Here is a 13107-nt window from a genome sequence, read left to right on the forward strand (position 1 = left end):
CTGTATTAATAATGAATTATATCAAGTCCTAATGCATTTTAGTGCCTAAAGGTCAAGAAAGTCCACTATTATAATCATGCTCAAAACAAAAGGGAAATTGGGAGAAGCTTTTCAATTCCGTCCCTAAGCTACACATGGACACACTGCCATGTTGACATGGCCCAGACAAACGAGCAGCACGGGAGAAAAACCAAATGATGAGCCTACCGTGAATGTCTTCCTCGCATACGGAGCCCCGGGAGTCAGGAGTTCCTCAGAAGTGACGGGTCTTTTTAACACTGTAAGACAGACACAGTGTCAAGGTACAGACCCTCTGAGCCCTCTATTCTTTCATTCAGCAGATATTTACTTAATGCCTCATGTGTGACATCAGTGACCAAAAGTGGCAAAGATCCCTGCCTCCCAGTTTATATTCTAGCCGCACAGAGGCAGAAAATATTAGCAAACATAAATAACCCTAAACCTAACTTACAGAGCTACAGAAAGCAGAGACGGGAGCAGGGGGAGGGGAAGCAAGAGTGCCAGGGGTGGGGTAAGCAGTGGCTTGACATTTTTCTATAAAGGAAAAGACCACGTTTTCTAGTTCCTGAATTTCTTTCTCTTAGACCTTGATGTGCATTCAACATGTCAAAATTACGAGAAATCCTTAAAGATGTTAAAAAAAAAAAAAGGAATTCTGACTCTGGCCGTCTGATAACCGTTTCCACTCCATACAAACCCCTCCCCCATCATACCATACACGCCCCATTCACCAAAGCCTCACGGATTTCCTTATTAATACCCCAGATTGCGGGTACGCACTGCCTTTTGCCTTGAATCGTAACACTGGGGAACTCTTCTGCATAATTAACATGTGCTAGGTACTATGTTAGGCGCTTTAAATATATTCTATTATTTAATCATCACAAGAACTAATGGGTTCATTTCATCCTTATCCCTATTCTATTCGGGAGGAAACAGAAGCAGAGAAAAGTTAAATAGCTTGTGTCCAAGGCCTCAGAGTCAACAGGAAGTAGAATTAAGATTTAAACTCGGGCTTCCCTGGTGGCGCAGTGGTTGAGAGTCCGCCTGCCAATGCAAAGAGAAGGGGTCCATGGTTGAGGATTCTGACCTTTTTATTCCCTGTCACTCAACTGCCTCCAGGCCCCTACCCACACAAGCCCCTCTGGGGTCTATGAACGTGGATGTAGGAATCACACTGTACTTGTGATATTTGACAATATCGACCATTTATTTTTATTACACTTTTTCCCTATTTTTATTGAGATATAATTGACATATAACATTATATTAGTTTCAGGTTACAACATAATGGTGCATATATTATGAAATGATCAACTACTCCAGTTGACATCATCACCTCACATGGCTACAAACTTTTCTTTTTCTTGAAATGAGAGCTTTTAAGATCTACTCTCTTAGCAACTTTCAAATACACAACCCAGTATCATTAACCATAGTCACCTTGCTGTACATTACATTCCCCAGGACTTACCTATAAACTGGAAATTTGTACCTTTTGACCCCTTTCACCCATCTGGTCCACCCAACCACCAATCCCCGCCCACCGACCAACCCCCCTCTGCCAGTCACCAATTTGTTCTCTGTATATATGAGTTTTTTGTTAGATTCCACATACAAGTGAGATCATATGACATTTGTCATTCTTTGCCTGACTTACTTCACTTAGCACAATGCCCTCAAGGTTCATTCATTTTGTTGCAAATGGCAGGATTTCCTTCATTTTTATGGCTGAATAATACTCCGTTGTGTACGTGTGTATATGTATGTGTGTGTGTGTGTGTGTGTGTGTGTATACATACAAAAAAAGTACCACATTTCCTTTATCCATTCAACCATTGATGGGCACTTAGGTTGTTTCCATGTCTTGGCTATTATAAATAATGCTGCAATAAACATGGGGTACAGAGAGCTTTTCAAATTAGTGTTTTCATTTCCTTTCGATAAATACTCAGAAGTGAAATTGCTGGATCACATGGTAGTTCTACTTTTAATTCTTTTTTAAGGAACCTCCGTACTGTTTCCCATAGTGGCTACACCAATTTACATTCCCGTCAACGGTGCAAGAGGGTTCCCTTTTCTCCACACCCTCTCCAGCATTTGTTATATGTGTTCTTTTTGACGATAGCCATTCTGACAGGGATGAGGTAATATCTCATTGTGGTTTTGAATCACACTATATTGTAATATTTGGCAACAATACTGATCATTTAATACACTTTCTCTCTTATGTTAAAAAATGTAGAAACTTTGAAACCTAGGGAATTATTTCTAGCTTACTCTTTTCATATCCTTGGGAACTTATTTACTCATCACAGTGATACTGATCATGTTACTTTCTGTAGCACTTTCTTTATCTGAATTAGGGCATTTATATACAGTGTTAAAAAATATATCCTGATGGATATCTAATGATTAATTTTACATGCCTTACTGTGAAGCCTGCTTACCTGCTTGAGAGAAAAAAAATCACAGATGAGCTCCCTGCATCTTGGGAACCCTCTTAGAGTGAAAGAGAAGCTTGTCAGAATACAGGTAAGAGGTAGGACTTATGAACCACAATGAAGTCCTGACAGCTTTGGTCCTTAGAGACCCAAAAAAGGCAACCTGACCTGTCTTTTCTGTCTGCATATCAGTAATATTTTCCCTTTGAGTGGAGGGCTAAGGAGAAAGAGGAAACAATGCAAACCTACCTCAGGGAAGATGAATGTGTAATTTAAGCAATTAACACTTTGTTCCTCCTTCTACTCTGGTAAGCAATCAAAAACATGTAAAATGGCTTTAGCACAATTAACCCTTTCCCGAAATTGAACGCTTCTGATTCTAACTTGGACGTATCAGATTTCTACCAGGGCTTCAAACATGCTATTTCAAACAATATAGTTCTTCTCATTCTACCTTATCAGCAGTGCTCTATTAATTGAAAAACCTGGTAATATATGGGTTCTGGAAGATTTTCCAGCCAGAGACAGTGTGGAAGCAAATTTCTTCATTTACTTGCAGGTTACAACTTTATTCTTAGAGCTAACCCTCCAGAAGACAGCAAAAAAAGAAGAAAAGAAAAAGTTAGATGAAGAAAAATACCTAGACAACAGCATTAGATGACTATTTTCTCTCAAAGCCCTTTAACAACATCTATTTGTCCTTATTCTCATGAGTGCATTTTTTTTCCTCAAAGAGATGATGTGCTCACTGAGGGATGGGGTCATGACCTCTCATCTTTGTATCCCCAACATCTGGTAATAAGGAAACGGCATGAACAAAGGAACAAAGTGCCTTCCCTGAAGGTGATACATGGAACTGAGGGTAGACAGGGCACTAAACAAATGGAGTGGAAGGTGTTTTCACGGCCATGGTTATCACGATGGACCAGGCAAGCTAATCCTGGAAAGGAGGTGGGTGAGCACAGTGAGAAGGTGGTGGTATCGATGGGTTACAGGGTCCTGTGGGGCTTGAAGAACTGATTAGATCTAAGTACAAGTTCATTAACAATCTTTGTGCCTAGGTTTTTTTTCTGGAATGTAAAAGCCATGGAGGTTGGTGAGTAGAGTTTGAAACCACAAGGCACCAACAGTCCACTGCAGGGATGGCTAGGTTTGCAGAGATCCAAGCTTCTTCCTTAGGGGTGCGGAGACCCAACAGATCTTTGCATCAGTTGCAGTCTGGGACAGCGCTATCTCCCCTGCTGTTTGCTGCTCAAACCTTCCTTCAGGACTGAGTGTTTCCTCCCAGTGCTGGGACTGCTAACAGCAGACAGCCCTCAGACAGCCAGTGTTCTCAACTGTCCTTGGAACTCTCTCTCCAAAGACAGCCGCTTTCCCCAGGTCACGCCTTCCTCCCAGGGGCAGCCAACATCCAATGACTGATCAAGGTGAGGGTATAAAAGCCTGGCCACCTCACCCCAAATCGGGACAACTCTCAAAGACCATCCCAACTCCAGAGCTCCACCTGGGGTGAGCCGCAGCCTTCACGGGGACTGCACTGCAGCCCAATTCTCCCTCGGCCCAAACCCACGTCCTTCCCTTGCATCCAAGGGGTGCTGTCCCCCAAGAGCACAATGTAACAAGATGCTCCCACGCTAGTCTCCCTCTGCCTGAGAATCCGCTTCCCGGGGAGCCCCGCCTGCACACAGGCCCAGGTCCCCCACAGTCACGGTCAGAGACGGGGCCGCTTGTCAGCCACTCACCAGACTTGGGGTTGCAGAGCACGGGGGGGCTGCCGCTGGCGGGGGGGCTGCCGCTGAAGTAGCCGCTGCCGCCGCAGCTGCTCATGCTGCTTCTCCGCATGGCAGACACGATCTTGACCTCCTTGCTGGGGCTGACTGTGGGCCGGGAACACACAGAGTCACCGACGGTGATGGTCTCGGCTCCCCAGAGCATGCACGCCGGCTTTCAGCTGCCAGGTACAGTGAGGCAGGTCACGTGTGCCGGGATAAAGCACTCTGGCCTTGGCGTCGGAAAAGCAAGGGTTTGAGTGGCAGCTCTGCCCGACGAATAGCACAGCCTGGGGCCATTCCCTCCGGTTTTCTAAACGTACAGTTTCCCCAACTGTAAAGTGGGCAGAATGCCATCTCATGGGACTGGTGCAAGGAGTGCATTATATATTTAAAAGTACTCAGTTACATAAAATATTATTTTAAGAACTACCGAGTCCACACTAAGCATCCCTGAGAGGATGTAAATTAAGTGCTGGCGAGACGCTTAATGAGTTAACAGTGATGATAAGTGCCTCCTGGTTGAAGATTAAATCTTTAATCACCCAGAGCCACAGAAGGAGATTAAAACACAGAGCACAACTTCAGGCTTTGAAGGTGTATGTGAGGCAGCAGCTTCAGTGATATGATCTCGTTCTCTCCACTATGGAGTTGGCTGGCTCTCAACGAGGGAAAGAGAGCCCTTAAGGCATATGATCCAATGAAAGAAACCATGGAGAGTGCTCTGCTCAGTGCCCGGCACATGGGAAGCATAAAATCAAGGCTGGCTTTTATGGTGACCATGGTTACTGTATCCTTCTCATCATCATCACTTGTTCACGTCTACGGGGCCCACTGAAAAACAGGCAAACCTCAGTACCAGCGAAGACGTGAACGGTTCCTCTGCATCTGCAGGAGACGGCAGCCTTAGGGACACACAGCTGGTGCGCATCTAAGCACAGGCCTAGGCTCCTGACCCTTGGCTAGTGTTTACTTTCCTGGAGTGGCTATTGGCTCCTTCTCTGCTCCATCCCAGCTGTGTCTGAGGAACCTGGGATGTAGAAGGTTGGGTAGGAGCCGGTATAATATAAGCACTGGGATAAGACAGAACTGGTGCAAGACCCAGCCCTGTCCATCACTTTCTAGCTGTGTGACCTTGGGTAAGCCACTCAACTTCTCCATGCCTCAGTTTCTTCATCTGTAAAATGGAGATAAGAAAAGTCTTTCCTCGAAGAGTAATAGAATTAAACGAGAAAATGTACGCAACTAAGCTTGGGTCTGTGCCAAGGGCACAGAACGTTCTCAGTACATCTAGTTGTAAGTGTTCTCACGGTCTGCTCCTATTCATAACCAAGACACATTTTCATTTTGCTCTGGGTTTCGGGTGAAGCCCATAACTTCCAAACCTTAGGCCAATCAGTTTCTCAAGTCAATGTCAAGTTTTCAGAGGAGTTGAAGACATCCTGTTAAGCACCTCACCCACTTACACAGAATGACACATCAAGTTAACCTTTTCCGGGTGAATGGGATTATTTTATATTTTGTTTAAATGGGGTTATCTTTGCGAACATCAGTCATCATTTCTGTCCAGGTTAGTTGTCAATATGGGACAGACTGACCTAACATATAATGTCCCAGGCTGTGCCTTCTGAGCACCCGTGTCTACCTTTCACAGTTTTAATTTGTTCTGTGTGATGGAATGATAATCGGTTGCCTTTTAGTTGTATATGCCCTAAGAAGACTTCATTCATCCTTAAAATATATAGCTTCTCAATGCTGTGACTTAGAAAACTGGATAATTAACGATATGTAAGGATTGTTTGTAAATGAAAAGTAAATAAGGTAGGAGTGAGAGCTTGAGTGGTCTTCTATAATTCAAATACATAGTGTTATAAAACAGACTTCTTAGCATGTATGTTGGCTGCACAGGAACAATCTGGTTGTATGTGTGTATGGTTTCTTTTGGGGGGAGTAATAAATAAATAAATAAAATTTTGGTTATCAATAAATACAAATTTGCTGGAGAACAGAATTTCACAAAGGTGAGTTACAACTATGCTATTTCTCAAAAGACAGATCTATATGATCAAACAAACAAGGGAACTGACATACCTGACATAAAACTGGTAGATTTCCGATTGTCATGGCTCTGCTTCCTCAGGCAGAAGGGGCTGTCATGAGTTTCCTGGGAGGAGGGGGATTTTTCATTGAGCAGCTCCATCAGTCTTCGCCTCCGCCGGAAGTTCATTCTGAACTGGTAGAGAAGATTGCTGTCCACAAACGGGTGCTTGTTGGACACTAGGGAGAAGAAACAGTAGATGAGGGCTGCCTGGCCACTAAGCACTGTAGCCAGGAGACTCCAGCCAACAGGAGGAAAAGTCTTGAGAAAGGGTTTAGTTCTACAGATGTCCCAGGAGCTTGCAGTCCACACATGGTCCCAGATTCTTTCCACATGTCATGCATTTTAAAAATCTGCTAACCAATTCCTCTGGGGGAACTCTGCCTGATCTCACCCCAATCTAAGCTATACTCCTCCTGGTATTGTGCAGGCTCCTACTTTACCTCCATCTGAGCACTTGTCACACACGCTCTCATTGTCCCTCAACTCCTCTGTCTTTCCCACTAACCTCTAGGCTCTTTGGGGCAATGATCGTGGCTTCATTTAGTCATGTGTCCACTGGGCCCAGCACACTGCTTGTCCCAGAGCAGCACGGCCATTCATTTTTAAACTTTTTATCTTGTGATAATTATAGACTCATGGAGAGTTGCAAAATAATATAGAGACCACATAGTATACGATTCCATTCATATGAAATATCCAGAACAAGGAAATGTACAGACACAGAGTAGACTGGGTGGTTGCCAGGGGCTGGAGGGGATCTAGGGGGTTGGGGATGTTAACTGAAGTGTGAGATTCCTTTTTGAGGTGATAAAAATGGTCTAAAATTGACCGTGGTGATGATTGCATATATCTGTGAATATACTAAAAACCAATGAATGGTATGATTTAATATGAGTGAATGGTATGGTATGTGAACTATATCTCACCAAAGCTGCTGAAAAAATCAACAGCAAGAAGAAATAGTAGAGAGTCCCCGTGTACTCTTCACCCAGATTCCCCCAGTGGTTTCATCCTACAGAAATAACTAAAGTACAATATCAGACAAAGACATTGACATTAGTACAATCTATAGACTTTATTCAGATTTCACCAGTTTTTACGTGCACTCATTTGTGTGTGTGTGTGTGTGTGTTTTTAGGCAATTTTATCACATGTACTGATCTCTGTAACCACCACCACACTCAAAGCACAGGACTGTTCCATCATGACAAAGGGACTCCCTCATGCTAACCCCTGATAGCCTCCCACTCCAAATCCTTAATGTCTGGCAACCATTAGTATGTTCTCCACCTCTGCAATGTTACCACTTAGATAATTTTATAGAAATGGAATCAAACTTTATGCAGCTGTTTAAGATTGATGCTAAATGAATGAATGGCTATCCAGATAAAGGCTGGTTACTTGCCAAGGAAAATCTACACTTTTGAGCACCTAATCACGCCAGGCCATCAACTCAAAATCAATAATAACAATAGCTAACCTTCATACAGCATATTCTATGAATTCAGCATTATTTTAAATGCTTCATTTGTATTAATTCCTTTAATTTTAACAACAGCCTTGGGTATAGTTACTGTTACTTTCTTCCTTATTTTTTGATGAAGAAACTGAAGCCCAGAGATATGAGTAAGACCCAAAGAAGACACAGTAAATGGCAGAGGTAGAAATATAACTACAGTATCTGACTCCAGAGTTCAAGTTCCAAATTATTACTCTCAACTGCCTCTCTGAAAAACAATTCCTGGGCTTCTTTAGGTTCTCATAAAGAACTGAAGTAATGTTACATAAAACTGCTAATGTATGGCTACCAGGCTAAATTTACATCCAATTCTACATTACCATTTATATCTCGGGGAGCTACAGTGGTCTATTCGCAAGTTTATATTCTGAGTTCTAATCGTGGAGTTTGTGAAACAGGCAAGACATCAAGCTCCAAAAGCCATGTTCCTAGGTCATTTTGTCTCTGGGAAGAAACCAGGAACCCTGCAAACTGGCCAGCGTCATGCTGAAGTCCCAACCCCCCAAAATTGAAAACAATTGAATAGATTTTACAAAAATATATATATAATGAGCACGTGAGAAGCTCAACCTCATTAGTTAATATGGAAATGCAAATTAAAATCACAATGAGATGCCACTTCACACCCACTAGAACCACTAAAATAAAAAGAATGACAGCATCAAATGCCGGTGAGGATATGGAGCAACTGGAACTCTCATTTTGCAGGCAGGAATATAAATGGTAAAACCCGGTTGGAGAATAGTCTGACAGATCTTATAAAGTTATACACATATCTACCCTATGTCCCCACAATTCTTAGGGATCCACCCACAACAAATGAAAACATATATCGCCCAAAATGTTCATTGCAGTCTTATTCACAATAGCCAAAAACTGGGGACAACCTGTCCATCAACAGGAGAATGGATAAGTAAATTGTAGATACAATGAAACACTACTTGACAATAAAAAGGAATGAGCTGCTGACACATAAAACAACGTGGATTAATATCAAAAGCATTAAGTTGAGTGAGAAAAGCCAGACACAAAAAACATACACTGAGTGACTTAATTTACATGAGGTTCAAGAATAGAGGAAATTCACTTATAATGATAGAAATCAGAAAGGGGAAGGGGAGAGGACTGACTGGAAAGGAGTAGGAGGAAACTTTCTGGGGTGATGAAAATGTTCTATATCTTGTTTTTACATGAATATATACATTGTCAAAATGCACCAAACTAAACATTTAAGATATGTATATTTCATTGTAGGTTAAGTATATGTATATTAATAAAAAGGAAACAAACAACAACAACAACAAATCTTATAAATGGACTGGGAGACTAGGAACAACAGAGTCTTAACAGGGACTTCCCTGGTGGTCCAGTGGTAAAGAATCCACCTTCCAATGCAGGGGGCACGGGTTCGATCCCTGGTCAGGGAATTAAGATCCCACATACCGCGGGCAACTAAGTCCGTGTGCCACAGATACAGAGCCCACGTGCCCTGGAGCCCGCGGGCCACAACTAGAAAGAAGGCCATGCACCTCAACGAAGACCCCGCATGCTGCAACTAAGACCCGACACAGACAAAAAAAAAATAAATTAATTAAAAACAAAAACAAAAAATAGAGCTTAACACTGTAAACCCACATTGCCAATATAAGATGCTACATAATGTTAATGCCCAAATAATCATTTGGCTATTAACCACTGGGCATATGGTCAGTCTCAGAAAGGAGTGGTCCTATTATAGTATAATTCACCCACTTAATGTGCATAGTTCTCTATATATTCTAGTCTATAATATATTCACAGAGTTGTGCATCCCGTCATCACAATCAATTTTAAAACATGTCCATCACTCCCAAAAGAAACACAACACTCCTTAGCTATCACTTCCAAACTACCCATAACCCCTACGCAACCCCTAGGCAAGCACTGATCAACTTTCTGTCTCTGTAGGTTTGTCTATGTTGGGCATTTCATATAAATAGAGTCATATAAGATATGGTCCATTGTGACTTGCTTCTTTCACTTGGCATAATGTTTACAAGGTTTATCCACGTAATGCCATGTATCGGTACTTCACTGCTTTTTACTGCCAAGTAATATTCCATTGTATGGACATACTGTATTTTGTTTATCCATGCATCAGTTGATGGACACTTGAGTTGTTTTCACTTCCTGGTTATAATGAATAATGTTATTAACATTCATATACAAATTTTTGTGTGGACATATGTATTCATTTCTCTTAGGTTTACAGCTAGGAGTAGAATGGCAGGATCACATGGTAACCCTACACTGTATGCCAGGTTCTTCTCCAAAGAGGATGCCCCATTTTACATTCCCACCAACAGAGCAGGGGGTCCTAATTGTTCCACATCCTTAGCAACCCTTGTTATTCTCTATCTTTTTTGTTACACTTGTCCTAATGGCTGTGTAGTGGTATCTTATTGTGATTTTGACTTTCATTTCCATGATGGCTTATAACGTTGAACATATTTTTACGCGCTTATTGTCTATGTGCCTATCTTCTTTGGAGAACTGTCTATCCAAATCCTTTGTCTATTTTTTTTAAATGGATTGTCTTTAAAAAAAAGATTTATTTTTTAAAGCAGTTTTAGGTTCACAGCAAAACTGAGCAGAAAGTGCAGAGTTCTCATATACTCTCTGCCCCCCAACACACAACTTTGCTCTACCATCAATTATCGAGAAAGGAACAGATGTTACAATTGATGAATGTACACTAATACATCATTATTATCCAGAGTCCATAGTTTACATTAGGGTTCACCTTGATGTTGAACATTCCACAGATTTTGTCAGATGTATCTACCATTATATTGGGTTGGCCAAAAAAGTTCATTCAGGTTTTTTCTGTAAGATGTTATGGTATATAGTATCATACAGACTATTTTTGCTGTTCAAACAGGCTCTACTAGCTATGCTAGTAGCTTACTTGCTATATGCCACTGTACTAACTTTACAAATATTATACAATACTGTCCTCACAATCACTCTGTAAGTGATTTACAGTGCAAGAATTGAGACTGAAGTTACTTCAGTAACTTCCCCAAGGCCACACAACTTTGGCTTCTGATCCAAAAGCAACATGTTTACTTAGAAACACAGGCCACAAGAGATTGGAAAAGACTCTAAAGTTATAGTAAAATGTCACCTTCTCCAACACTCAACTTCCATGTTCATCACAGAGTACATTTTTTATTTTCTTTCTGTCACCCATACACCTAGCGGTCGGCAGTCTTTTTGTGACACCACACTGTAGCGTAATATGGGTTTATTTGCTTGGGGGAGCACATCTCTTTCCCCAACTAAGTCACTCTGCTTGAGAGCCTGGGCTGTGTCTTAATCATTGTGGCATCCTCAAACCCTAGACTACTACATGTTTGGGTCAGAGTAGGTGCTCTGTAAATGGCTAGAAGTGAATTGTCCATGGTGGGTAGACAAAGGGATATGAAGCACATCCAGAATACAGCTAACTTTGAACTACCTAGTGGCTAGTTATGTAGCAACCAGTCAACCTGTGGGCTCATGGTATGTCATGAAGAGTGTGTTGGGCCATGGGGAAATTGCAACATTAAGGACAATGGATTTAGTTTTTCCTAAAAATAAGTATATTCCATTTAAAGGCTTTCATTTATTCTAAAATTATATCATCACAACTTTTTTGTTGTTCATTCACCCGCCCATTTATTCAACTAACGTTTATTGAGTCAGGATGACTATATGCCAGGTATTTTTCTTGCCCAGTGTTTTATGAAATTATGGTAAAAACAGAAGTTCTTTTTTTTAAGTATTCATTCTTGGCAAAAATTTTTTTTTGGACTGTGAAATTCAAAAATTCTATAAACCACTGGGAAAATAATCTAATACAATGTATTAAGAATCACATTAACCCTTTTATCAATAATGTTTACTGGTTCAACAGCCTCCTTGGGTATTTCACAAACAGAATCACATCGCTTCTAGGTCAACACCAGCAAATGCAATCTAGGGTTGCGACTGTATTTATCATCCACATTTGCTAATGAATAACTCTTCTGGTTACATGAATATCAGAGTCTCAGAAATGTGGGTCCCTATCAAGAGAGTACACCCTGTTAAAATCTAACTTAATGATTCATATAGGTGTTTCACAATCTTTAAATGGTGATAAACTATTCACTTCAGCTAAATGAATGATGTCGGCCACAAAGACAAACACATCTAATTCAGTGATAATTCTGCATGTTCTCAGTAAATAATACATTCTTGCATTCAGGAGATACTAAATGCATCTTGAACCAAAAGATAAGCCAATTACACTTTGATATGATATCTACAAATAGTAGCTCTTTCAATAGTCAAGTTTTTACATAAATTTAGCACATTACTACATTCAATAATACTATAATATGGGACTTCCCTGGTGGTGCAGTGGTTAAGAATCCACCTGCCAATGGAGGGGACATGGGTTCGATCCCTGGTCCAGGAAGATCCCACATGCCACAGAGGAACTAAGCCCGTGCACCACAACTACTGAGCCTGAGCTCTAGAGCCTGTGAGTCACAACTACTGAAGGCGGTGCGCCCTACAGCCCGTGCTCTGCAACAAGAGAAGCCACTGCAATGAGAAGCCCGCGCAGCAACAAAGACCCAATGCAGCCAAAATAAATAAAATAAATGAAATATAAATAAAATTTTAAAAATGCTATAATACAATTTTATAGATAAGTTATTTATTTCTGGCAACCTGTTCTGAGTTTAGGATGATTTTTTAAATCCTCAAGGTGACTTTGGCAACAGTATCTTAAATTATAACCTGAAAATACATGGTACTGTATATAGCCTTATTAACACCTATTGTTTTGTCTTTGTACAGTGAATTACACAAAACATTGGCTTTGGTATAAATAAATCCAGAAAAGCATTTGAATCTAAACGAATTCCATAACAGATAAAAGTACTTTAAAAATATTTTTAATTGAAGTGGAAATTTGACTACTAAGTTAACCTCCTCAGGCTTTGACTACTGAGTCAGAGATTAATTCACCCCCATTCCCCACCTCCCCAGCATGGTACCACCTCTATCTTAAAGGGTAAACATACTATCTAAGATAAGACACAAGGACTAAGTTTAAATAGGCTTTACTCATCACATTCTCTTTCCAGTAGTGTACATGACCTTCAACATGACCAAATCAGGGAAAACCAGGACTGGATGAGATAGTAGACTATCCATGTAAAGCATAATGTCAAGCAGATT

The 13107-nt window shown here is 41.0% G+C and overlaps 1 protein-coding gene across 7 annotated transcripts in view; it reads right to left on the reverse strand.

Moving 5' to 3' along the window:
• The window catches only part of DEPTOR (DEP domain containing MTOR interacting protein), a gene marked incomplete at its 3' end in the record, with an annotated part of 188702 nt that overhangs the window by 88998 nt on the left and 86597 nt on the right, over positions 1–13107 (reverse strand). For 6 of the 7 annotated variants that reach the window (XR_014297997.1, XM_082674901.1, XM_082674902.1 and 3 more), the window contains exons 5-7: positions 6326–6511; positions 4208–4342; positions 208–278 (exon numbers count right to left, since the gene is read on the reverse strand). Coding sequence is in view for 6 of the 7 variants with exons in the window: in XM_082674901.1 (XP_082531027.1) it covers positions 208–278; positions 4208–4342; positions 6326–6511 (392 nt within the window). The remainder of the gene's footprint in view (positions 1–207; positions 279–4207; positions 4343–6325; positions 6512–13107) is intronic. The other variant, XM_082674904.1, reaches the window with a different exon arrangement.

The sequence above is a fragment of the Grampus griseus genome (genome assembly GCF_964374135.1).
Source record: "Grampus griseus genome assembly, chromosome: 17".
NCBI classification, from domain to species: Eukaryota; Metazoa; Chordata; class Mammalia; order Artiodactyla; family Delphinidae; genus Grampus; species Grampus griseus.